The sequence below is a fragment of the Molothrus ater genome, chromosome 2, assembly GCF_012460135.2.
Source record: "Molothrus ater isolate BHLD 08-10-18 breed brown headed cowbird chromosome 2, BPBGC_Mater_1.1, whole genome shotgun sequence".
NCBI classification, from domain to species: domain Eukaryota; kingdom Metazoa; phylum Chordata; class Aves; order Passeriformes; family Icteridae; genus Molothrus; species Molothrus ater.
Window position 1 is genome coordinate 48,311,608 of NC_050479.2, and position 23,813 is coordinate 48,335,420.

Sequence of the window (23,813 nt, forward strand, 5' to 3'; positions counted from 1 at the left end):
TTGTATTTATCTTGAAGAAAAATAATTAAGACACACATCTACTTCTGTAACTGGGACCTTCATTCTCTTGCATCTTGTCAAAGAGCTTCTCCATGCAAATTCTAAGACTTCAAAATATTCTGCTTTTCTTTACACTCTAGAAACAATCCTTTCCCTACAAAGCCTCAAGTTGTTGGTTTGGTTTTATTTTTCCTTGATTAAGATGCAGTTTTACAAAGACATGTCCACTAAAGCATATATAGAAATAAGAATTTGGATAAGGAAGAATGCTGATTGAAACTGTGGAATTCAGATCCAGCTGCTAAGATCTTTTCTTAGAGAAGATATTTTTATTATTTTAGCTAACTTGATAGTTCTTAGAACGTATCAAGCTTTTAAAAAGAAAGAGTACTAGAATTAGAGAAGTGATAGTTCCCAGTAGCATGAACTAAAAGATAAGATTCCTAGAAGGCAGCAGCTGAAGCACCACATGTAAAACCCAGACCAAAAAGTAAGATTGTAAAACATATCTAAAAGAAGAATTCTATAACCTTAAGTTGGTACTTTTTACAAACACCCTACAGCAAAATATTATTTCAGTAACAAATATAAAGAATATAACTACAATTATTTTCTATTAGGCACAGTACAATCAGGTTACTGGGAAAAGTGCCTTCTAAGAACACTAAATTTCTTATTGAGCACTGGAATACTGACACCAAAGTTTCTTTAATATCCAGATTATATCAAAGTTCACAGAATGATTGACGCTGAAAGGGACCTCTGAGCCCATCTAGTTCAACCTCTCTGCTCAAGGAGAAGCATCTACAGCTGGATGTACAAGACCACATCCAAATATCTTTTGAATACCTTCAAGGATAGAGACTACATGAGCTATACAGAAAACATGTTTCCAGGCTCAGTCACCTTCACATTACTAAAAATAAGGAAAAAAAAAAAAAAGGTTTCCTGATGCTCAGAGGTCACCTTCAAATGAAATGATAGGTGTTTTTGAGGGTTTCTGGGTCCTGAGCAATCAGGTCATTTAATGCCTAATCAGCGATCCAGAAGTATCAGCAATATGAGAAATATTTTTAGCCATTTTGAGTAGTTAAAGCTAAAGAAAACAAAAGCACTTCAAAATAACCTAATATATTCCAGGATACAGAAAGCAAGTGAGAACACAAACCAGTCAACTCTAAAAAGGTCGATCAGATCAGAAAAGCAAGCTGAGAGCTATAAATGTTATGGTTCTAAATTAAGTACAATAATTCACAAGAAAAATCTAGTGTTGCAATGGGTATAGCCAAAATAAGCCCATTCTTAAATAAAACTAATTTGATTATTTAAGGTATAATGAGCAAAACACTACTGGTATAGTTCTTACACTAATGGCTGGTACACTCACACTCATTTGGGATGTGTGTGTAGTTCTGACTACCCCACCAAAACAACCTGGTCTTTGGGCAGGGGAAAAACTAAAACAAACTCAAATGGATCTCTATTACTTCCATTCTTTCTCTCCTGCCCTCTTTGCTCTTCAATCATAGCAACATTTTTTTCTTACCACACCACAGTAAATGTTGTCACAGAGATCCACAAGCACATCATTGGTCAAAGAGCATATTATTCCTAAAAAAAAAAAAACTAACAAACAAAACCAAAAAACTTTGCCATTACCCAGAAATTTAATTTTACAACTTCTACATGCTTTCTTGAAAGCTGCTTTACTCCAAATTATCTGTTATGTACTAACAGTGGAGTAATTTAGTAGATGATGGAGTTAACATGAAGATCAGACAAGACAAATGTACATGAGACTTTTTGCCTTCAAATACAAAGTTAATGAGTCATTCAATGGTTATAGCAACTGCAATTAGGAAATGGAAAAATTCCATCCTAAGGGTTCCATATAATAGAGACATGTTATACCCTTAAGTGCTGCTCACAGTGCCTTTATTTTGTAAGACTTATACTTAGGAACCATATTTCTATTTATCCTCTCTTTTATTATAGAGGCCTCTCAGAAATTCTGAAAAGCACCAAGGTTACCCTAATGCAGCAACTTAAAAAGAAACCTTCACCCCTTTTATTAAAAAAAAAAGCAACATCAAATAAAACAACAACAACCCCACAATAACTGGATTAAGTAGCTTGAGTGTTTACAGCTAGAATAATAAACACAAGTTGTTCCATGAACACAAACTAGCTTTTGTTAGTTCTTGTTCAAGTGTCCTGTATCCTACTCTCTCCTCAGTAACTTCAGTTTCTTTCAGAGGACTACTTCACTGGGGAAAAAAAAAACCAAAACCAAACCCTCCAACTGCAGCAGAACTTGCCCCAGTAAACTGGAATATTTGCCCACACCAGCAGGGTAGAGAACAGTGATTATATCATTTTGTCCTGTAGCAACTCTGCCTTGTTTTCACAGAGCATTGACTCTCTGGAGTCACCAGCTTGCTTGAAACCAGTAGGAATCTGACTACCTTTGAGCCTCCCCCTTCACATTTATTTTGGCTTCTACTGGAGGTAAATTTAGAAGTTATTTTTGGAGACAGGGGAAGAAGAGGCCTGACACTCTTCATAGGCTTCATTGCCATAGAAACCAAGCTAAAAACACCCAAAAAGGAACAGAAAATGTCTGTTTCAAGGCATTACTTATGCTATGTACTTAAATGTCACCTGAAGCAGCATTTTACATTGAAAGTACATAAATAGTATCCAAGATTTTCTTTTTCCAATAGTAAGAATGTTTCACCAAACATTTAATTAAGGGACTGAGGAGAACTGGCAGTTCATTATCTCAGCCCCTCCCATGCCTCCAATGAACCATAATTTGGTAGTAGGCAATATAGTTGCTTTTGTCAACATTATGATCAAAACAATTACCAAGACCTATTAAGCCACAGAGAACTGTAAATTAGTACCTTCCCCTATTCCCTCCCTCACATTTTAAAAGTGGGTGACACTGAAATTTTTTTCCTTCATGGTTTAGTCTGTACTTGGGGTATCTGGCTGACTACATGAAGCTTCACTATAAAAAGAAAAAGTGAGAACTTTGCTATTAGACACATTACTCTTAAACTGTTAATGCCAGTATTTCAATCCCTGCTTTTGCAGCCCTCAAACTACAGTACATTACAGGCTCATATTCTCAAAAAGTATCTATGATAGGACACATAAAATTCAAAGACCAGTCGAGGAGCAACAGCTGTTCTGCCAACAATGACTCAGTCTCAAGGTAGCTACAAAAGGGTGAACAACACAGGAAAACATAATAGTTTCCTTCATATGATTTTTACCTTACACTATCTTCAGTTTCCTTCCCAGAAAAGATCTACAAAACAGTGATTCACTATTTCATTTCAGAAGAAGTTAAAATCAACACCAGACCTTTCAGCACCAAAATATTGTATAAAATACAGTCATATTTATTTTCTACTTTTACATTAATATTTTTGAAAGACATTATTCTTATACAATATCCACAATTATTCCTTCTACAATTGATTTCCTTAAGTCTGTTATTTTGTATAATTATTTCCTAAGTAATCACATGCAACATCTGAAGTCAGCTGACAGCTAACAAAGAAACATGACCCACGAGAAAGTGCTTAGAACAGAAGCTTTTACTGAGGGGATAGATTCAGATACTTTAAGTGTTTAGGCTTACCAAAATAAAAACTAAAAGTGGAAGATCTTATTATCTACTTAACACTTTTTATCTATCTACAGATAGCAACTTTATCTGACCTACAGATGTTTGCTTTCCAGGCTAATCAGAGTTTGCTTCATTTCTGATGAACTGACTGATTGTACAAGAGTGGTGGTAAAAACAAGTCATTCAATTATAAAATAATAAAAAAAAAAAAAACAGAGGAAAAGGATATAACAAGATAGCTGTTATCACCTGTACCAAAAACGCACAAGATTAGAATGATGGTCTCTGATCAAGTGCATTGAAGTAGCACAAGCTAATTCTAGCCACAGTATACAAACACCACTCAATTTCTTACCTGATTTTACATTTCAAAAGCTGATCTTTACTTCTTTCATAAAATATGATTATGGAAATCAGTATATTATAAAATTATTGCAGCACAATTAATTTCAACAGCATATTGCACATATTTTTAAAATCCTTTTTCTTTTAAACATGTTTTTTTCACTCTGCTTACATAATTTCTTTAGTGTAGCAAAAAATTATGTGGGGGATACTGCCATACAAGTTAAAAACAAAACAAAATCTCAAACAACTAGCCAGCTTTCTTGTCCTGTTTCTTTTAATACCTTTATTACCAGCTCATCTTGTCAAAATGTGACTTTTAGGTAAATTTTCACAGTGATGGCTCTGTCTGGGGCACCACAGAGCTACAGAAAATTCTCATTAGCAATCATAAATTACAAAGCACTTTAAACACATCCGTCTTTCTACCTTTCAAATGAAATTACGTTTTCAAAGAGGTTTTGCCTCGTCCAGTTTTGACCTTACACTGACGAGTTCCTGGGTTCTTCCAAGCTGTATTGAAACTAATACAATACACCGAAATTACATGATGTTGGACCTAAAATTTTGCTTCAAATAAAACTGTGGAGACAGCCAAGTAGATCATCTGAGTTCAACCTTTGTATGCAAAACAGTCATTGATGCACTTTCTTCAAAAAAAGAAACACTCTTGGCAACTAAGATTTATCTTCTTCACTCGGTAGAAGTTACTTTGGTCTTCTAGTATCAATTATTCAGATTATGACAAAAGGCCAACTAAAAATATCCATTTATTGCAGCTTCTAGCATTGGAGGGAAATGCATGACAGACTCAAGATTGCCAGTGTAGTGCACAAAAAGAACTCTGAAATTTCTGCATTAGCTTCATGACATATTCCATACTGGTACACACACATATTTATTCCACAGAAACCATAACATTGCAAATATGATAGGTGCAACAAACAGTAGCTTAAAATAAAAGCTAGTCTCTTCAAAAAGCTAACAGGGAGCTTTTCACATCTGTGTTTCAACTGATGCTTTCATTTGCTGAAAAATTCAAGTCCTTTTACACTTGCCTACTGGTAGTGATTTCTAAGTCTGCAATAAACTGCTCTCTACAAATGAGGCATGAAAGCAGAGATCTCTTGCTACATAAAAATAACTTCAACAAATACAGGCTGCAAATTTAATGCTTGTTTTATAACCACATACTGCATTTTTCAGCTTTACTAGTCTAAAAATAAGATTTATTTATCTGTAAATAGCAAAATCTTAATCTTGGGATTGTCAAGGCAAAAAAAAAAATCTTGAAATAAAATTTGATTCTGAACCCATTAGAAAAACACTTCATGATGTTTCTGTTTTCTGAATGCCACCTACTTGTATCAATAACTCATACTATCAGCTACTATGTTTTTGTTTTTAGAAAAAAAAATGTAAAACCGATATCATTAAACCATTATCACCAAGAACAGAATCACAGAATGATCTGTGTTGGAAGGAAGCTTAAAGATAACATAGTTCCAAATTGCCCCACCAGGGACAAGGACACCTTCCACTAGGCCAGGCTGCTCAGAGCCCACTCCACCCTGGCCTTAAACACTTCCTCACATGGGGTGCTCACAGCTTCTCCACACAACATGTTCCAGTGCCTCACATCCTTCACAGGAAACCATTTCTTCCTATATCTAACACAAACCAAACCTACCCTCCTCCATTCTCCCTTGTCCTATCACTGCATCTCCTTGTAAGAAGACCCTCTCTGGCTTTCTTGCACAGCCCCTTTAGGGACAGTAAGGCTTCCATAAGGACTCCCTGGAGCCTTCTCTTCTCCAGACTGAACAATCCAAACTCACACAGTTTTTCCACATACAAGAGCAGCTCCATCCCTCTGATCATTTTGGTGTCTCTCCTCCAGACTCACTCCAACAGGTCCATGTCCTTCCTGTGCTGGGACCCTACCCCTAACCCCACCCAGAGCTGATGCAGCCCTGTAGATGGGCTCTCACCGAGCAGAGCAGAGGGGCAGAATCCCCTCCCTGTCCCTGCTGCCCACGCTGCTCTGGATGCAGCCCAGGACATGTTTGGTTTCTGGGCTCTGAGTGCCCATGGCTGGGTCATGCCCAGCCTCTCACCCACCAGCACCCCCAAGCCCTTCTCAGCAGGGCTGCTCTCCATCTGTTCATCCCCAGCCTGTGTTTGTGCTTGGGATTGCCCCAACCCAGGCACAGGACCTTATACACTGGGCCTTGTTGAAATTCATGATGTTTGCCCCCACCCACCTCTCAAGGTCCTTCTGGGTGGCATCCCTTCCCTCCAGCATGTCAACCACACCACAGAGCTTGGTGTCACCAGCAAACTTGCTGAAGGCTAAGATCAATCAGCTCTGATTCAGGTCACTAGTAGCCACTGAAAAATCAAAACTAAACCAAATAATCTGTAATTACACTTAGAGAATAATTTTAAGAGCAGAAGAGCTAAATAAGTCTTTCTGCAAAACAAATGTTTTAGTTTTCTTGCTTATTTGGAAAAAAAAAACATACCCACAACAGCTTTTTGAAAGTAATATTTCACAGTTTTCACAGTTTTCTAGAATACAAGGATTATTGAGAAAATAGGCCAAAGTACAAACCACATTGTACTTTAACTTACTAGCTTTCTCCACAGTATCAGGTTTTTTTTCTCCACAAATAAGGTAGTTTACAACATGCTTTTTTCTTCAAATGTGTGTTTTAACACCAATCTCCCATGAACCCATGCAGACCAGCTAGCAGGAAGGCAACTATTTCCAGTTCTCTACCAAATGCATGCTCTGCTGCAATATAGTCCTGGCCACAGCCACAAGCCCTCCAGAGAAACACCATCCTCTAAAGACTGGTGAACCTTAAGATCAATAAACACTGAACTACTAAGCAATTGAGCTTATAAGGCATTTCAGTAAAATGCAGAAGTATACAAATTTTCAGCTACTTTTTCCTTTTATGTATTCAAAACTAAGAGATCAAATCTGATTAGAATTTTTGACTGCACAGAACAGATGCACATAATTTTCTTTTCCTCACCATCCCATCACTTGGCAAGCATCAGCCATCCAACGCCCAGATCTAGCAGTACCCCCTTCATGATAACCAAGTGGGTTGGCATGTTGTTTGTTTCTGTTGTTTTTGGTTTGGTTTTTTTTTTTTTTTTTTTTACAAGGCATCTCTGCAGAAAGTTTTCAACAATAGTTAATATGTCAGAAGGTCAAAGGTGTAAATCTGCACTAGAAGCAGGAAAACTGACAGAAGTCCATTGCTGCCATTCCACAGCTGTGTGGAAATACCAAGTGTGTCTGTTAAACAGGGATTAGATACCATGGAAACCCAGAACCTCTGGAGGAAAACTTCAACTGAAAAAGAAACGAAAAGAAGCCAGAGATTTATACTGAATGTTGTTGGAAATAAGTTGCCAAAAGAATGGCTTTTCTACCACAGTGAACTTCCTTGTGCAAAAATTAACTAATCTGTAGCAAGTGAAAGTGCTTCACATGTATTTAAGCAACGCTTAAATTATCTTAGTACTCTTTTAGCTAGGGATCTTTAGGCTATTGAATTTTTCAAGGTTTTTTAAAAGAGTCTTATAAATCTGATTAAAAAAAAAAGACTAAATAAAACAATGGTGATCAGGACTTTGTGAAGGAAAAGAAAATAAAAACATTATAATGTATGTGTAGATAGAGCTACACAGACGTGTCTCTCTGTCCATCCCAACAACCACCTCACTTTTAACATTTTATATGTATTATAATTCAGATTTAACCAATTAATTACACATTTAGAAGCACGACATACAAAGCTGCATTCATTCCCTATGGCTTTTATTGAGATGTATTCCTTCTAATCCCTCCCATTAACAGTAAAAGTAGAGGCATTAGCGAATATGAGAACATATCTGGTGTGAATGAGTGAACTCTTCTGGAAAAATAAATGTTCTAAGACTAATGATGCTAAAAGTATGGTCTTATTCTTCAAAGTATATCCATTTCTATCCCCTTTTCTTGAAGGTTTCTTGTCTACTAAAGAATAATGCCACAATAATTTTGAATACTGGAATTTTGGTATGATCCCAACAGATCCATGCTTCATATTCATTGTAAAATTATAAACTGGGCATTGTTTCCTAGGGTTCTTTGTATTACATAGTTATAGGAATTAACAGAGAAATGTGCCAACAAAAAGCTGACTAAATACTAATAAAAACAATGTCTGGGACCAACATTTTCAAATCTTCATACATGATATAAAAAAATTCTAGGAAAAAGAAGTTGTTAAAAGCCTACTCTAAAGTTTGTACAGAATGAGGTATTGCAACTCTGACCTACTCCAGAATGTAGAAGCTACTAAAAACATTACCACCTATCATGTAGCCTTCTGTTTGTCAAATAGTAACTTGAGAATAGCTTGAGGAACTGGTTTAATCTATAAACAAAGTATAAAATGAGGTTTTCCTCCTTGAACACTTTCTAGATAGAAGAAACTCAGTAACAAAACAGAAGCATGCTACCGAGACCAGAGGTCAGTCTAAGGGCGTGTTCTGTCTCCAACACAATCATCAGTACACCAGCCTTAATCACTTCTCTGGCAACCATTTTCCTCAGATTCCCCAGTATGCACAGCAGCTCCATTGCAGCTGGTGAAGTGTACATCTCTGCCTATTCCACTTGCATCTCTTACAGATTTGATGCATGGGAGTTTGTTTTCTTGAATCTGCTGGTACAATCTGCCTGTATAATCTTGTGTATCAAAAAACTGCATATGTTTGCTTCTCCTGTGTACTTTCTTTTCTAAATCACACATCAGTGAACACTCTACAATTTTAATATTGCACAATTTGGTGAATAACAGCTCCACAACTGCTTTTACCCACTGCCTTGGTGACTCTGCAGGTGTTAGTCACTTCAATTACCGCCACTTATTTCAGAGTACTTTCAAGAAGTCCACTTCCCCTTCCTTTCTGTAGCTCCCCTTGTGAGCAACCAAAACTGTGGACAGTACTACCAACACAAGGGCAGGTCTTGTGTCTCATACAATACTTCCTGTTCATTCTCCCTGTACTCCCTAATGATGGACAGTGCTGCATCAGGATTTGCTGGCAGCTGCCACTAACCAACAGCTTCAGCAAACCACCAGTCACAGGTCATGTCTTGACTCAGCAGCAGCTTTATAGAATCAGAACAGAAAGTAGATCCTGGTCACTCTTAAGTCACATAGAACACACACAACATGAAAACTGTAGAAGTAGAGGGAACAGCCTGTAAAATCAGGAAACATCACCAAGAGCAGACTCAATATTCAACAATTAGTTCAATTTCCATTTTAGCTTCCATTCATTTGGGCTGCAAAATTCAATGTTGATTGAAAATGCTGAATATTACTCTAAATGTTATACATATTTCAGTTAAAGTACAAGGAGAGAGCTTAAGAACAAAAACTTCTTAAAGACAATGCAGGAGGATGATAACATGATAAATTTATTTTAAGAGGGAATAACAAAGATGAAGAAGACTCTCTTCCTGGAAATGTATTATGGAAACTGAACTGCAGAAGCAGCATACAGTTTCACCTCAAGCCTCTGATTTGAAAGAAGTAGGGAAAAAAGGACTCAAGTGTCTGTCTCCTGTACCATGCATAAGTGTTGTTGAAAATTTTTCAGAAAAAATATGAAGAACTTAAAAAGTCTCAAGATTATTGACAAACCAGGAATATTATGTATTACATGTTAGCATGTGCACTTAAATAAAGCCAGCCTAGCAAAAGAGTTTCCTACTCAACAATATGGCTCAGTAGCCCAACATGAAATCATTAATTAAAAAAAAATATAAATCACAGGACACTATTAATCAATAAGAGCAAACTCTACTCTTATTAGCAGGTCAGTCATGCTTGGCTTTTTCAGTATAACCCCTTTTCTTAGTAACAGAAATGGAGTAGTTGAGCTCCTCAACTTACAGAGATAATACAGACAAATTTTGACAGCTTAAAAAAACACACATACACAACACCAGCTGAACACACTTACTGTGAATTTCAAGAACAAGCTCTTGTGAAAATATTGTCATTTTGATTTGCAACTCACACAACACTTATAAACACTCAGGGTCCTTCCTTTAAAAAAAAAGCATGTTTAGGTCTCAACAGGTAGTTGGGAATTTTTTCAACACTACGGTTAAAGAGTGCTGACTGAGCATTTCAAAGCAATCCAGCAAAATATGTGGCACAAAGGACCATTCTCTGGACCTCTCAATTGCCAGCGAGATAATGCACACACCTGAAAGCAGGCACTTTCCAGCAGGTTGGTTGATTATAAGGCAGCTAAACAAAACAAAGCACACAAGAGGCACACAAGAAAGGAACATAAGCCACACTGTTCAACATCAGCTGTGGCCCAGCACTGCAGGGATTTAGTGGCCAGCTCCTTTATTTGAATTATGCACTCATTCTAGAATTTGGAACAGATTTCAAGGAGCAAACAGCTTGTGCAAGTCTTTTTTCCTAACCATGTATTCCATGTATTTGATGCAAGTGAATTTTATGACCACAACTCTGGAGATTCAATTAAGAGCCTTAAAGCTTCAGTACATTCCTTGAAAAATACCTTAAGGACTGCTTCTGGTAAATTTCAAGATACAATAATTGATTCCTAAGTACCACAATCAAAATGGACAATTGGCCTCAGTATCAGCCAAGACCTCAAACCCAATTGTTTCATGTTTTACCAAAGGCATCACTTATTCCTCAAAGATGACAAGTGTTAATTAAACTAACCATTGCCAAAGCAATGTTTGTCCACCAGCTTGCACCACTTCAAAAGAACCCTAAACTTCTTTCCTGCAGGAAAGAAAGAACTGCTACTATAAGTACCCTCTTTTCAATAACCTCTCTTCAAGGCCCTTTCCTACATTATCTTTTCAGATTAATCAGGGAAAAGCAAAAGCATGTTCAATAGCTGAATCTACATATGCATCTTTATCAAGGACATGACTCTGACCTCTCCTACAAGAACAATCAGTGAACATTTATAGGATTACTTTCAACAGGTAAATATTGCTCAAAGCTAAAATGGACAAACCATGTTTGTGAATATGTTAAGTTACCCTGCAATAGTGGGGAGGCCAACTTTTTCTTCATTTTTTTACAAGAAATGCACATTTTATAAGAAGGTGCTGCCAAGCACCTAGTAACTAAAGAAAAATAAAGATGGGTTTACAAAGAAAAATAAAGCAATATACAGCTTATCGCAGATATTATTTCGTCTACATCACTCAAAGTTCAGAGGACTTTTTAAAAATTGTTCTGTGGATTCCAAACACAGCTGGAGGCACAACCATGGATGAGGTTGGGGGGCATGACTCAATATCTAATGTTTTGGCTATGAAGTGGTTGAGGAGTAAGTTAGACTATCTCAGTTTTAGGCTAATCGTAGCCTACGATAATGGAAACAATACCTAAGTATTGTAAGTGGAATAAAGAGTTACACGTTAGAATGGAAACTTATTTTTCACTTTCACTGCAAATCAGACAAGCTCTGAGTGCGGGCTGTGCCTGACAAGACTTAAGCACAAACCAGAAAAAGTTAGTCATTCTCATTAAAAGACACAGCTGGTGAAGGGGGTGCCCAATTTGCTAAAATCAGCTACTTGTGACAGTACTTGCCCAGGAAGTGGGAGACCCAAGCCTGAGGCAGATCAAACCCACAGCCTTGGCTCTGCAGTAGCTCAGTTTCAGTAGGAAAAGTTGGCAGTGCCTCTCCAACTTTATAAGTTGCCAATTTTTTTCATTCTTTTTTTACTCAATCTCTTAGGATTGCTTTTCTTCATTTGAAAATGGCTTCCCTGATTTGAGTGTACTGGTATATGTTCATTCCCGTTTTCAAAATAGCTAGATATCTAGAGGGAGATTTGAGGCTATGAAACTTCAGAAAACACTGGAATCTATGACTAAGTTGAACACTGAGGTCTCACAAAGTTAAGTATGACAACATTACCGGTTGCCACATCTTCCTTGTTTTGTCCACACTGTCACAGGGAAGAAAATTTCAAAATATGCCTGTAATTAGCCATTTGTCAAAAATAACTCATTTTCCCCATCTAGAAGACTACTACTAACATTTTGTATTAATGCAGTGCTTGACTTCTGAGGTTATCCTGATGTGGTCCCTACTACATTTTTCAGCTACAAACGAGTTGAGAGAAGGCTTACAGCTTCTCCTTTTTCAAGTACCACAGAAAGAACATCTAGTTTGGCCATAACACAGCTGACTCCTGCTCAGAATCCTGCTATTTGAAGTAATTTTATTCATGTAACTGAACTTTTCTAATATGATTAGAAAATTTACTAGATGTGACACACACTCCACAGCCTTTTTACATTATGTGACTTCATGTCACTGCACAAATCAGGTACCTCCTTTTTCAGGCTTCATGCATCTTTCAAGAACCTAAAAATCCCCCTGTTTCACAAGATGGGCTCAGCCACACCAAGATCTCGCTGCCACTAGAAAGGTCAGTCCTGCTCCCAGCCTCTCCTCCTGTGCTACCTTTGCACAGATCCAACCTTAGATTCTGGCCTACCAAGACCTTTGGTGAAAAACCTGAGTGGAGTAACCCGGGTACACTTTGCTGCTTTTACTCTTTTTTTTTTTTTTGCTCAGTATGGTAAAACTTATGAAACTAAGCCAATTTGTGTGCAAAATTGCTTAGGTCATTCTATGCCCACATCAAAATGAAAGGCCACTGCCCACATAAAAACCCAGAAAGTTATTGTAACCACTGATATTCCAGGGTACCAGTGAGCCAGGGTTTCCTCCTATGAATCAGCTGCAGTGCAGGGTGTTATGTCTGTGGCCCTCCAAGAGATTAAAAAATCAGATAGTAACAGCAAAACACAGCTAAACAGACCTGCTTTAAATGTATACAAAAAATATTGTATTTGTCCAGTACCTCAGCACCTTTACTTTGAAGCCACATATCGAGAGACTTGAAATTTATTTCCTTGTCCATATAAAATGAGAAAGTACTAATAAATTTAAATAAAAAGTGAAAAAAAAAGTAAAATGTAGTCCTTTAAGTATTAACTGCATCCCTACTGTATCTGTGAATGTTTCAACAGTTATAATCTTTCTTGTTTGTAGCAGGAATCTTCTGTAAAAATAGCAAAAGATGTTTACAAAAATATTAAAGCTATTCATTCAAGAGAGAAACTACTGTTCAATAGACAAATTTCTAACAGGTAAGTGCTACAAAAATAAATTTAAAAATTTAAATGGCTAATATTACAGCCCAAAAAATAACTAAGATGCAAGGACAGATCATTGTCTGAAGGCACCATTTACCTAATTTCAGGAGAGTCTCATTTGCTTTTTAAACCATTAAAAGTCTAATCTGGGTGTTTCATGTGCAAAAAGTCAGTGCAATGAATAATTGTATCTTCTTATGATTGAGGCTCCTACCTCTAAAAATATCTGTGCAACTATCACAAGTAAGCAACTGTAACACTTATCAGTTAATGCATCTTTCCTCAGTACTTTTCAGTATTGTAAACTTAGTGCTCCAGATGTAGAATTTTATCTTCCCATTATGACATCACCCCATATCTGTGGAAAGCAGCAGAATTTCCCTAAGCTAGCTTGAGCTGTTCAGTAACACCAATTACATAAGAGTTTTCCTAAGACAATAAATACTGTAGAAAATACAGCAGATATATAGATATAAGCTAGCAGTCTTACATCAAAGCCATAGAATTATCTACATTTGGGAGTTTATTTGCTAATCACTATTAGGCTCAGTCCCTGGAAGAGAAAGAAGGAAGAGATTTTTTTTGTTCATATTTCCTGCATAGGTTGACTTTCATGAGAGTTACAAAGACAACTTGACTTTGATCAAGGTTTTTAACTAAATAACATTGGGAGAGTAAAGAGTCAGCGACAATAGAGGTAACAGATACAGAAAATAAAGCCTTATCTTAGTTTGTTTTTTGCTATAGTGTTTACAGAACAAATTTTCATCTCTTAGCCCCATTTCTATAAGCACACACAACTTATACAAGACTAAGATCCCTTTTAAAAAGCCACAATTTCTTTATCCCTGCATAGTGCCATACAACAGCAGGCTGCCATCAGAGTCTTGCCTCAACCATCACTTACAAATCCCACCAAAACCAAGTGCCACAGAGGCATGGCAAGTTCAGTAACAGCTGAAGTGACATTGTGGAGAGCTGCCTTTGGCCCCACCCAAATCGGTTTGCTACCTTCCCATTTTAGCATTTACCTGTTTAGCTCTGACCAAACCCTAAGGCAAAGACTCAAGACTACCTGACCCCAAACTTTAATCAAGAAAGACTGGTTATTATAATTCATGAGCAGTACAGCTTGTAAGTCCTGCAGCCTTCAATACAATTTCTGTGCCTAAATCACTCACATGCACACGAAGTCTTCCCTCATGACTCAGTTATCTGGAAAGCCACATTTCTAAGTAAAAAAAGCAAGCTTCAGCTTTAAAGCCTAGCTGCTCTCTCAGTTTTACGTGCTGCAGAAAACAGCTGCATTTCCTCCTCTTTGTTCCAGTACAGATTCACAAAGCATCATTCCAATCACTTTTTCTGCAAACAGGCTGGACTAGAAGCAGACATTTCAGACAAGATGGTAATGCTATTAAGGTCAGATGACAAAGAATTAGAAGGTAAAAACAATCAGGAGAATGATTACTGAAGAATTTTTATTATAATTTTCCTAAACTTGATGCCTTATCCAACAAAGAGCAGAATAGGGAAAGAAATAGACAAAATACAACAATAAGTAAATGATACAGCTGTAACTGACTTTTACCTGCAAGGAATGTCAAATGTAAAATTTAAGATACATTCACCAACAGGAATGCAGTCATTCAAGTGACTAAGGAAAAGAAAAAAGGAAGTAAAGCAAGACAACAAAGGTTGGCTAATTTACTTCTAATGTCATACTCCTGCAGGGAAGCATGACAAATTCTTACCCATCAATTATTTGTCTTTTTGCCCTACGAAGAGAGACAAAACAGGAGGGCCAGAAAGCAATACAAATCACACATGCCCGCGGCAGAGAGTTACGTAATGCTGACGTACTGCCTGCTCTTTGCTCACAACACTTACTTTGCTGCAATTCCAAGTACCAGCTTTTAACAGCTGCCCGGTTTGAACACTTCTAACTGCTTTGTAAATAAAATGCAGACACACAAAGAAGAACAAGATACAGAATGAAGCTTTAGAGCTATTTCCAACAGAGATAAAAATAAGAAAAGCGGAGGGTTAGCTTTATGATGAGACATTTTCTGTTTCATAAGAAAATGTCATAGAACTGGCTTTTTGTGCTAAAACTCAAAACTAAACTGCCTGCCAATCTACAGCCTTTTAATTTAACTAACTTGAAGAAACCACAAATAAGAAGAGAAACATAGCTCCTTCAACTTCACTGAAGTGCTACTACCAGGAAACACAAGGCAGTAACTTTTTGATAATAAAACACACCTAGAAATCTCTCTATTTAGAAAAGAACTTGCCCTGAATAGACTCAAACTGATTAGCTAGAAGTAAAGGCAGAATAGGTACAAGCAGGGCCAAAAAGTATTTATTACTAATCATGGGAGAAAGAAAAAAAACCCAAAACAAATAAAAAAATAGTGTACACAGCAGAACTGGCCAGATCTCACAAAACTCAATTCATAAAACATTTATAAAATATGGTATTAGCCATATTAAGTCATCTTTTTTTCCTACATTTTGTCTTTAAAAACTAGGACAGAACCATAAAATCTGCAATAATCTATTGCTCAGTACCTATCATAGCCATTATGTAAGCAAATACATCACAACACTTGAGATCACATGCTTGAATAATCAGCTGCTAATTAAGTATATCTGCAATTGCCTTGGTCCTTCCTTTCTCTGACCCAAAACAGTAAGTAAACAACATTACAAAAATCTCAGTCTTCAGCAGTCAGATATAACAAAGAAACCAAAACAATATGCTCCTTCCTATGGGGCAGTAATCAGTAAGGCTGTATTTTAAACTCTGGAGCACAGCAGACTGATTTATAACAAATGACTACACAATTTAATGTACACAGCAAATTGAGGAAGCTAACTCATGCAGACAAACATTAAGCTAAGCCCTTTTGGAAGGCCACACCAATTAGTTTTTACCCAAAGCTGGGCATCAGCACCATCACTGGAAGTTCCTAACAAGCATAAGAAAAAAATATTACAGAGACAAATTATTTCTTCATGTGTTGGGGTTTTTTATTTACTCCTTTGAGTAACTAAATTAAAGTTTCCCTTCTACCTGTCTGACCTCTAATAACATATGGTCTTTCAAGGCCTCTTAAAACATGCCCAGGTTACCTCAGGCCTCGAGGAAGATAGTGTTTGTAGGCTCTTAAGAAAATGCTCTGCCAGCATTTTTCTTCTCTGTTGCAGAGAAGAAGGAATGACTTTAGGACTTCTACTGATTTCAAGTTATGGAAGCATAGTGCCAGAAAAAAAGCAGCTGGTGACCAACTACCGCCCTAAAGGAATACGTCACAGGGTGTGTGGTGAGTTCATCACCTCTATGACAATCCCTGTATCTAAGTGCCCAAAAGCATACAGAAATTTACAGTGCTGTAAGATTATCAAAATAAATATTCTGACTATAATAAAAATGTTTCCTATTATTTTTTCTTAAATCATAACCTAGGAACAATCTGAATATAAATACCACTATTTACATATGGACAGACATAAGTGTGATTACTTCTGTGGACATTCTTTTCACTACTCAAGCTGTAAAACACAAACACTAAGATAAATAATTTAGGATTTAGCTAGAAGACTGCAGTAGAAATTTGAATCACAGAGAGTAACAAAGATTTCAGACTTCTTTATCTTTATATTCATAGCAAAGCTATTAAGTACAAGGAGTTTAAGGATAAAATTTAAACTTTTGAGGAGACTGACTTCACCTAAGTCATTTTTACACCAAATAATCACGAAAGTTTACATATTTTGAGTATAATTGACCTTAAGCTCATGACTGCAAGATTTATGTAAGTGACATTAAACTGATGACTGCGAGAAACAAACAAGACAATTAATTCGGGCAGGATAAAAATCTTTGTATTCTAAATTATTACTTCCATGATTAAGTTCAGGAGCAAAAGAAAAATTGGTCTCAGTGACCCACAAAGCTGCAGACCGTTCTTGAGAAGAGCCTGTTCGTGCATGAGCATACACACAGACATAAACACACACAAACACACTGAAGGTCAGCCTTCTCCCTGCATTTCACACTTCCCTCCTTCCCTCTAATCTTCACATAGGCCTTGCACTCCATCCCTGTGCCAGACATCTACGGGCTTTTAGAAATCTCAAGGTTTCAGCTGTTCGCTCCGTGGCACGTACTGAGCCGAGACAAGGACCCCTGCCCCTTCCTCTCCCGGCCGCTCCGCACCGGCGCGCCCCGCTCTCCTCCCCGGCCGCGCTCTCCCGGGAGCCGCCATCCGCTCCCGGCCGGGGGAGGCGCCCAGGAAAATCCACCGAGCCCGGGCCGGGACCGGCGGCCGCGAAGCCGGCGGGAAGGGAGAGGGAGGCCGGCAAAGGCGGCTTCCCGAGCAGGCCGGGCAGCCGCCCCCTCCGAGGCCGGGGCTACCGGGGGGGGGGGCGAGGGAGGCAGCCCCCGCCGCCCGAGCAAGGCCCGGCTGTAGGAGCCTCTCCGTGGGACGGCCCGCGCTTGGCTCCGGCCCCGGTCCTGGTCCCTGCCAGACCCTCGCCCATAGGACCCGAGAAGCGGGGGCGGGGGAAGGGCGCCCCGGTCGCACCGTGCCCGCCGGGCCGGCCCGAGGGGCAGGGGAAGGCGAGCGGGGCCTCGCCAGGGACTCCGCACTCACCACTTGGTAGCGGCTGACGGGCTGGTGGTGATCCATCCTGGCCGCCCGCCGACACGCACGGGCGCGGCCGCAGCTCCTCCGACCTGGCGCCGCGTAGCTCGGTCGGTCGGTCCTTCCCTTCTTCCTTCCTTCCTTCCCCCGCCCGTTCGCCCGGCGCCGCCGCCGCCCGGCCCGGCCCTGCCCCGTTGCGGCCGCCCCCCGCCCGCCCCCGCGGCGGTGGAGCGGCCCAGGCCCCGCCCCGCCGGGAGCCGCGCTGGCTCGGCCCGGGGGGCTGGCTCGGCCCGGGGGGCTGGCTCGGCCCGGGGGGCTGGCTCGGCCCGGGGGGCTGGCTCGGCCCGGGGGGCTGGCTCGGCCCGGGGGGCTGGCTCGGCCCGGGGGGCTGGCTCGGCCCGGGGGGCTGGGCGTGCGCGCCCTCCGCCCTCGGCCGCTGCCCAGGCCGCGCTCAGATCGGGCGCTTCTACCGCGGCTGCCGGGAGCGGGTGTTCGTCGATCACCGCTCTTCGCTCGGCAGCAGTGTTCTGTGAGGCTGTTACATCCCAAGCCCAGGCCTTGCCTGGATATTTATCGCTCTTGATCACCGCAGGGCAAGAAGAAGTACAATATGGCACAGAAGACATACTGGGGACCCGGAGAGCGATTTTGAATTGGCATCTACCTAAAGTGATTAAGAATGCTGAGCCCGTTTGCCTGCTGTTCTTGTGAAGGCAAAGCACCGTTCTGTGGCAAGGAAATGTGATTTTCCTCTTCTCTCTTCTTCCTAAAACTAAATATTCAGATGTTTATGACCTCCTGGAGTAAAACCAGTTAAAAACGCCCACACCCATAAAGGTGTATGGGATGAGACTGGCTCATTTCTAGGTTCCCGAACTGCCAGGTGTGTAGCTGTGGCACGCAACAACTTCAAATAGCCGGAGATTCATCTCTTGGCTGCAGCGGAGAGGAGCGTTCGCGAGTGCTGCTCTGTAGTCGATCTGCAAGGCAAATGCCCTCGCAATGCTGGCTTCTGGCTTCACTAATGGCCGGCACGCAGAACCTCATCCTGCAGCTCAGGTCATCGTCACCTTTCCGCAGCTGCCTGCTGACCTGAGCAGCAGGGTGAGTGTTCCTGTGCAGGCAGCCATCCCTGCCGAGCGGGGTGAAGCCGCTCCTGTGGGAGGGCAGGGAAGTGGAGCGAGCTCCATTGTTGGAGTTATGTTTCTAGATGGGGGTGGGAGTGAAGATAGGCAGGATTATAAGGGAGGAGGAGGTGGAGGCGTGAGACGTTGTGTGTGTGCCTGGGACCTTGCTTGCAGCCCATACCGGGCTAATGCAGCAGTTACTAAAGCTATCCAAATGAAAAGAAAAACGGGTTTGGAAAGTTCAGGCCTATTCTGTTGGTTGCATTTGTTTTGTTTCTTTACAACTGTGTTGCACATCAAAAGCATCAGCAGTTAGGAAACAAAGCTGGTTAGAAATGGATGGGATTCTATAGGTAAGAAAGGAATTAATATTATTTTCCTAACAGGATTTTCTCCTATTCCTTCATTATACATAATAAGTGTTTAATTATTCTGTCCTTTAAGGAACAGTTATTAGTAAAGGTCGTCTTGAGTTTAAGAAAGTTTGTACAGAGTATTGCAGTGTTTCAGTTACCAGACCCTCTTAATTATATTTCCAGATTTCACGGGACATGGAAATTGGACCATTGGTGTAATTAGTTTAACATCTTTTCTGTCGTTAGCAACAATTATCTCCAAAGCAAACTTTTTCTGAAGTGCTGCATGTGACATCTCAGCTCAAGAAGTTGTCACCTGATCTCCATGGCTTTTTAAGTGCTGTGTCTCAGCTCTGCCATACAATCCTAGAAATTCCAACTAGTTAAGAGCTGCCAAATGGAATTTGACACTGCAAATGCTGGAATACAATTGAGTGACCATTTATTAAGATGAATTCAGTTTTGAACTCGTGCAATTTATGTCTTTTAAGGGAAGAAAGGACAATAGGTGAGAACCAAAGTGCATTTAATAGGAAAATTGGAAAATATTCCATAGCGCTTGGGAAAAGAGTCAGCAGAGGCAGGAGCAGATTCAGTAGAGATAATACAGTTGTGAGTGGAGAGGGAGTTTCATATTTAGGGACAAATTTTGGATGGATGGTCTAGCTTATATACAGAGACCAAACTTCTTTTACTTCAGGAATATAAGTGTAGTTATGGGACTTATAACAAAGCAGGCCATTTGACCAATTTAGGCTTTAAATATGCCTTCTTTTGATTCTCATTCTTTCTGGAACATCAAAATATAAAAACAGATAATGCAATTTTTTTCAGACCTGTATATTTTCAAAAAAGTGTTATCTGCATTTTTTAATTTAACTGTCTGATCCCAGAGGTTTTTACTATGGCATAACATTAATCTATAATTCAAAGCAATTAGCAAACACTAAGGTTCCTTAAAATCATAGAACCACAGAATGGTTGGGGTTGGAAGGGACCTCTGGAGGCCATCTGCTCAAGCTGGGGATACCTGGAGCAGGCTGCCCAGGACCATAAGAGAATGGAGTCTCCACAAATCCTCGGGACAACTTAAGTGCTCAGTCACTCTCACAGTAAAAAAAATTCCTGATGTTCAGAGGGAGCCTCCAGTGCTTCTGTGTGGGCCCATTGTGCTGGTTTTGACACTGAGCACTGCTGAGAAGAGCCTGGCTCCATCTGCTAAGCAGCTTCCCTTCAGGTATTTGTATAAATTGATGGGAGCCCCCATGAGGCATTTCTGCTCCAGGCTGCAGGGCCCAAGTCTGGAAGACTTGCTTCACAGGGAAGATGCTCCAGTCCCTTCATCACCCTCAAGGTTCTTTGCTGGACTCTCTCCCATGAGTCCACATTTCTTCTGTACTCTCTTGTACAGAACATATATTGAATGTAGCATATGTGTCTTTCAGAAGTGCTAGGACTTTATTACTTAGATGAACAAATCATGTGGACTGTCCTATTAACTAAAACCCTTGAATGCTAGTTTTAAGATTTACTTTTTTGTTTTGACCTTCTTAAAACTTAGCAGGCCTGGCACGACAGTAATGGTTAGGACTATATTTTTGATCCTGAAAATATTGTTTTTCTGTCAAAGAACTGTATTTAAAGAAACAGAAATAGTGCTCTAAATAGCATGTAATCAAAATAGTTTCCAATTTACATTTAAAAGGAAGTATTGCTTCAGACAGTTTTTTTAGGGAAAAAAAAAAACCTTAATTGCTGTTAGTCAGCAAACTTACAATAGTTTAAACTTTGTTCCACCATGAAAATGAGCCAAGAAAAGATTCTTGGTAACAACAGCTCTTGCAAGCCCAGTTCTGTGAAAAGTTGTCTTGAAGGATGGCATCTGAACTCAGACAAGTCTGAACTGCACAAAGGCAAGGACTGTTAGAAATTTTAATCGTGTTTTTCATTCATTATTCAATCAATGGCCAGCAAATAAAAAAAGCACAGTATTTATCTTTACATTCATTCACCAGTTTCTTCTTCAGTATTTATCTTCATTCCTTCATTCAAATTTTTAAGGTTTCTTATGGAACTTACAGAGTAGGTAGGTTTCAGAACTAAGTTAATTTTATCTTAATAAGGATACACAAACAAATACTTGTATTGGTTATATACAAATATTTATATTACTTATAGTACATAATTTTGTACTATTTTAAGTATATATTGCAGTTACTATAGTATACTTGCTGTACCATATAAATAATTTAAAAAATTAAAAATAAAAGCTGTACATACCTTTCCAAAACCTGGGAAACAAATAAAATTTCAGGTTTTATAGCTTTGTTTTATGCCTTTAGCATGTGTTTTTAAATGTCTAATACAGATAATGTCAGTGAGAAATAAATGTTTTTTCCCAAATGTAAATCTAATGAAATTAATGTACTTAATTTACTCATGGACCGATCCTAAAGCAGGCTGTGAACTTATTGACTGTATTTGTTTTCCTCTGTATTTTCAAACTCCTTTTATAAGCTGTTTGGTTTTAGTTCTATGTTCCTTGTTATGTAAACTGCACAAAATTTGCAATCTCTGTATGGCCTTAGATAGTTACTTTAAGCAGGAAGTTGGCTTAAACAAACCACTGGGACTGAATTTCTTAGAAAGAAACAGCAGGACTTTGGCTTGGTTTTCTTCATGTTTTCTTCTCCTTTTTTTTAGGCAACATAGGCAATGCCAGAACCATCACTAGCAGGAACACTGGGTTTCTCTGAAGATTTTGTAGCCGAATGTAGATTTTTGATTGCATTGTCATCATCTGTGTTCGGTGTGTATATACATGGGTACAGTCCTGCAAACCTGGCCTTTGGATATGTCCAAATACCATGCAGATGTGTCTAAACCAGGTCTAAAAGTCATTACTGCAACACAGACCTCAGGCTGGGAAATATCTCAAATATTTGCCTTGGTCTAGGACAGATTTTGCAGCCTACATGGATCTCTTTACTGCTGCAGCTATTTCCTGCTAAGTCACAGAGACAGTTCTGAACTAGCTCAGCTGTATTCTGACAAGCTCCACACAGCTGTGTGTTGCACAGCTGTACTTTGTCTAAGCTGGTAGCATGGTTAGATCCCTACATCTCTGTTGTCTCCCTTGCAGCCTACATTAATTACCTTTGCTGACTTTGCTGCACAGTTAAAGCAGGACACCACAGAAGTGAAGGAACACCATATTTTAAAAAGTCTTCTGACAAGTTCAGGGAGCCAATGCTCACATTAGCAGCAGTACAGCTTCTTCAGTACAGCTCAATGGTTTTACAAGGAGAAAAAAAAAAGCATAATGAGCTGCCACTGCAAGATGATTGCTTAGCCAGTTCTGTGCAGTAAGCTATGAGTCTAGAGGAAATAGTACAGGGTCCATAAATAAAATCTGAGGCAGTGTGTGCTTGTCTCTCAGAGTAGATTCTTCTTAAAAGTCATATTTCCATATAATATGACACAATGAGAATGAAGAATGAATGCAAAGGCTGCTGGTGTTCCACACAGGTGATAGAGGAGGGTCTAACCATGAGAAAAAAGGACCTGGCAAGTCCCACCTTTCTGGAGAGGCACATGTACATGAGAGAAATCAGTTTAAAGCAGGAGAATCACAGGAATAGGCACATGAGTGTGTGTCAGTTTGAAGTTGTTCACTTTAAAACTAGATGCTCTCCTTAAAAATTAGTTTATAATTTTTTTTAATCCCTTGTAACAAAACATAATAATTTAAATATTTGTGTGTGATAAACACTGATGGTGGACACTACCTAAACACACCACATATGTCAAAAGCTGAGAAATAACTAGAATTTTCTAAAATTTATATGGCCTAGCTTTTCACTGTGTTTTCAGCTACAGATCTGATGTTAAAAACCTGATGTTGACAGTTGCCAACATGTGCTATTATGTAAATTCACAATGTTTAACAAACAAAAAAAAATCCCTCTATGGCTTTGAAGTTTTCATTTAACAAGTGAGGTTGAACAGAATGTGCAGAAGTCAGTCAGAGTTGATAAAACTGATGACAGTAAATTCGAAATACAGAAGAATGTAAATATACACAAAACTGTGAAGGAATGTGGGAAATATGTGAGAAAAGACCTCCAGCTGGAAACCAATGAACAACAAAGCAGTCCCCAAACCCTTGAAATCTGTTGGGGGAAAAAAATGGAGGAAATGGTAGAAAATACAGATATCTGTAAGCTTAGTGCATCAGAAGTCAATAGAGATACATGCTACAAGAAGAAATCCAATGCTGTTATGAAGTCTTATTTGGACAAGATATTTCTATTCTGATCTTGGCAATACTTTTCATTTTTGTAACATCAATATGGCAGGATTAAGTAGAAAACAGTTTTAGCATATATTCTGCAGGAAAAAAAATTATTCAAATATTTGTTAATCCAGTTATCTGAAAGTTA

General features: G+C 39.2%; 1 protein-coding gene across 2 annotated transcripts in view; it reads right to left on the bottom strand.

Annotated features, from left to right (window-relative positions):
• Positions 1–18,172, bottom strand: part of NDFIP2 (Nedd4 family interacting protein 2) — a 45,505-nt gene extending 27,333 nt beyond the window's left edge. For both annotated transcript variants that reach the window (XM_036406646.2, XM_036406636.2), the window contains exon 1: positions 17,898–18,172. In XM_036406646.2, the coding sequence (XP_036262539.1) occupies positions 17,898–17,933 (36 nt within the window). In that variant the 5' untranslated portion in view covers positions 17,934–18,172. The remainder of the gene's footprint in view (positions 1–17,897) is intronic.
• Between the last annotated feature and the right edge of the window lie 5,641 nt (positions 18,173–23,813).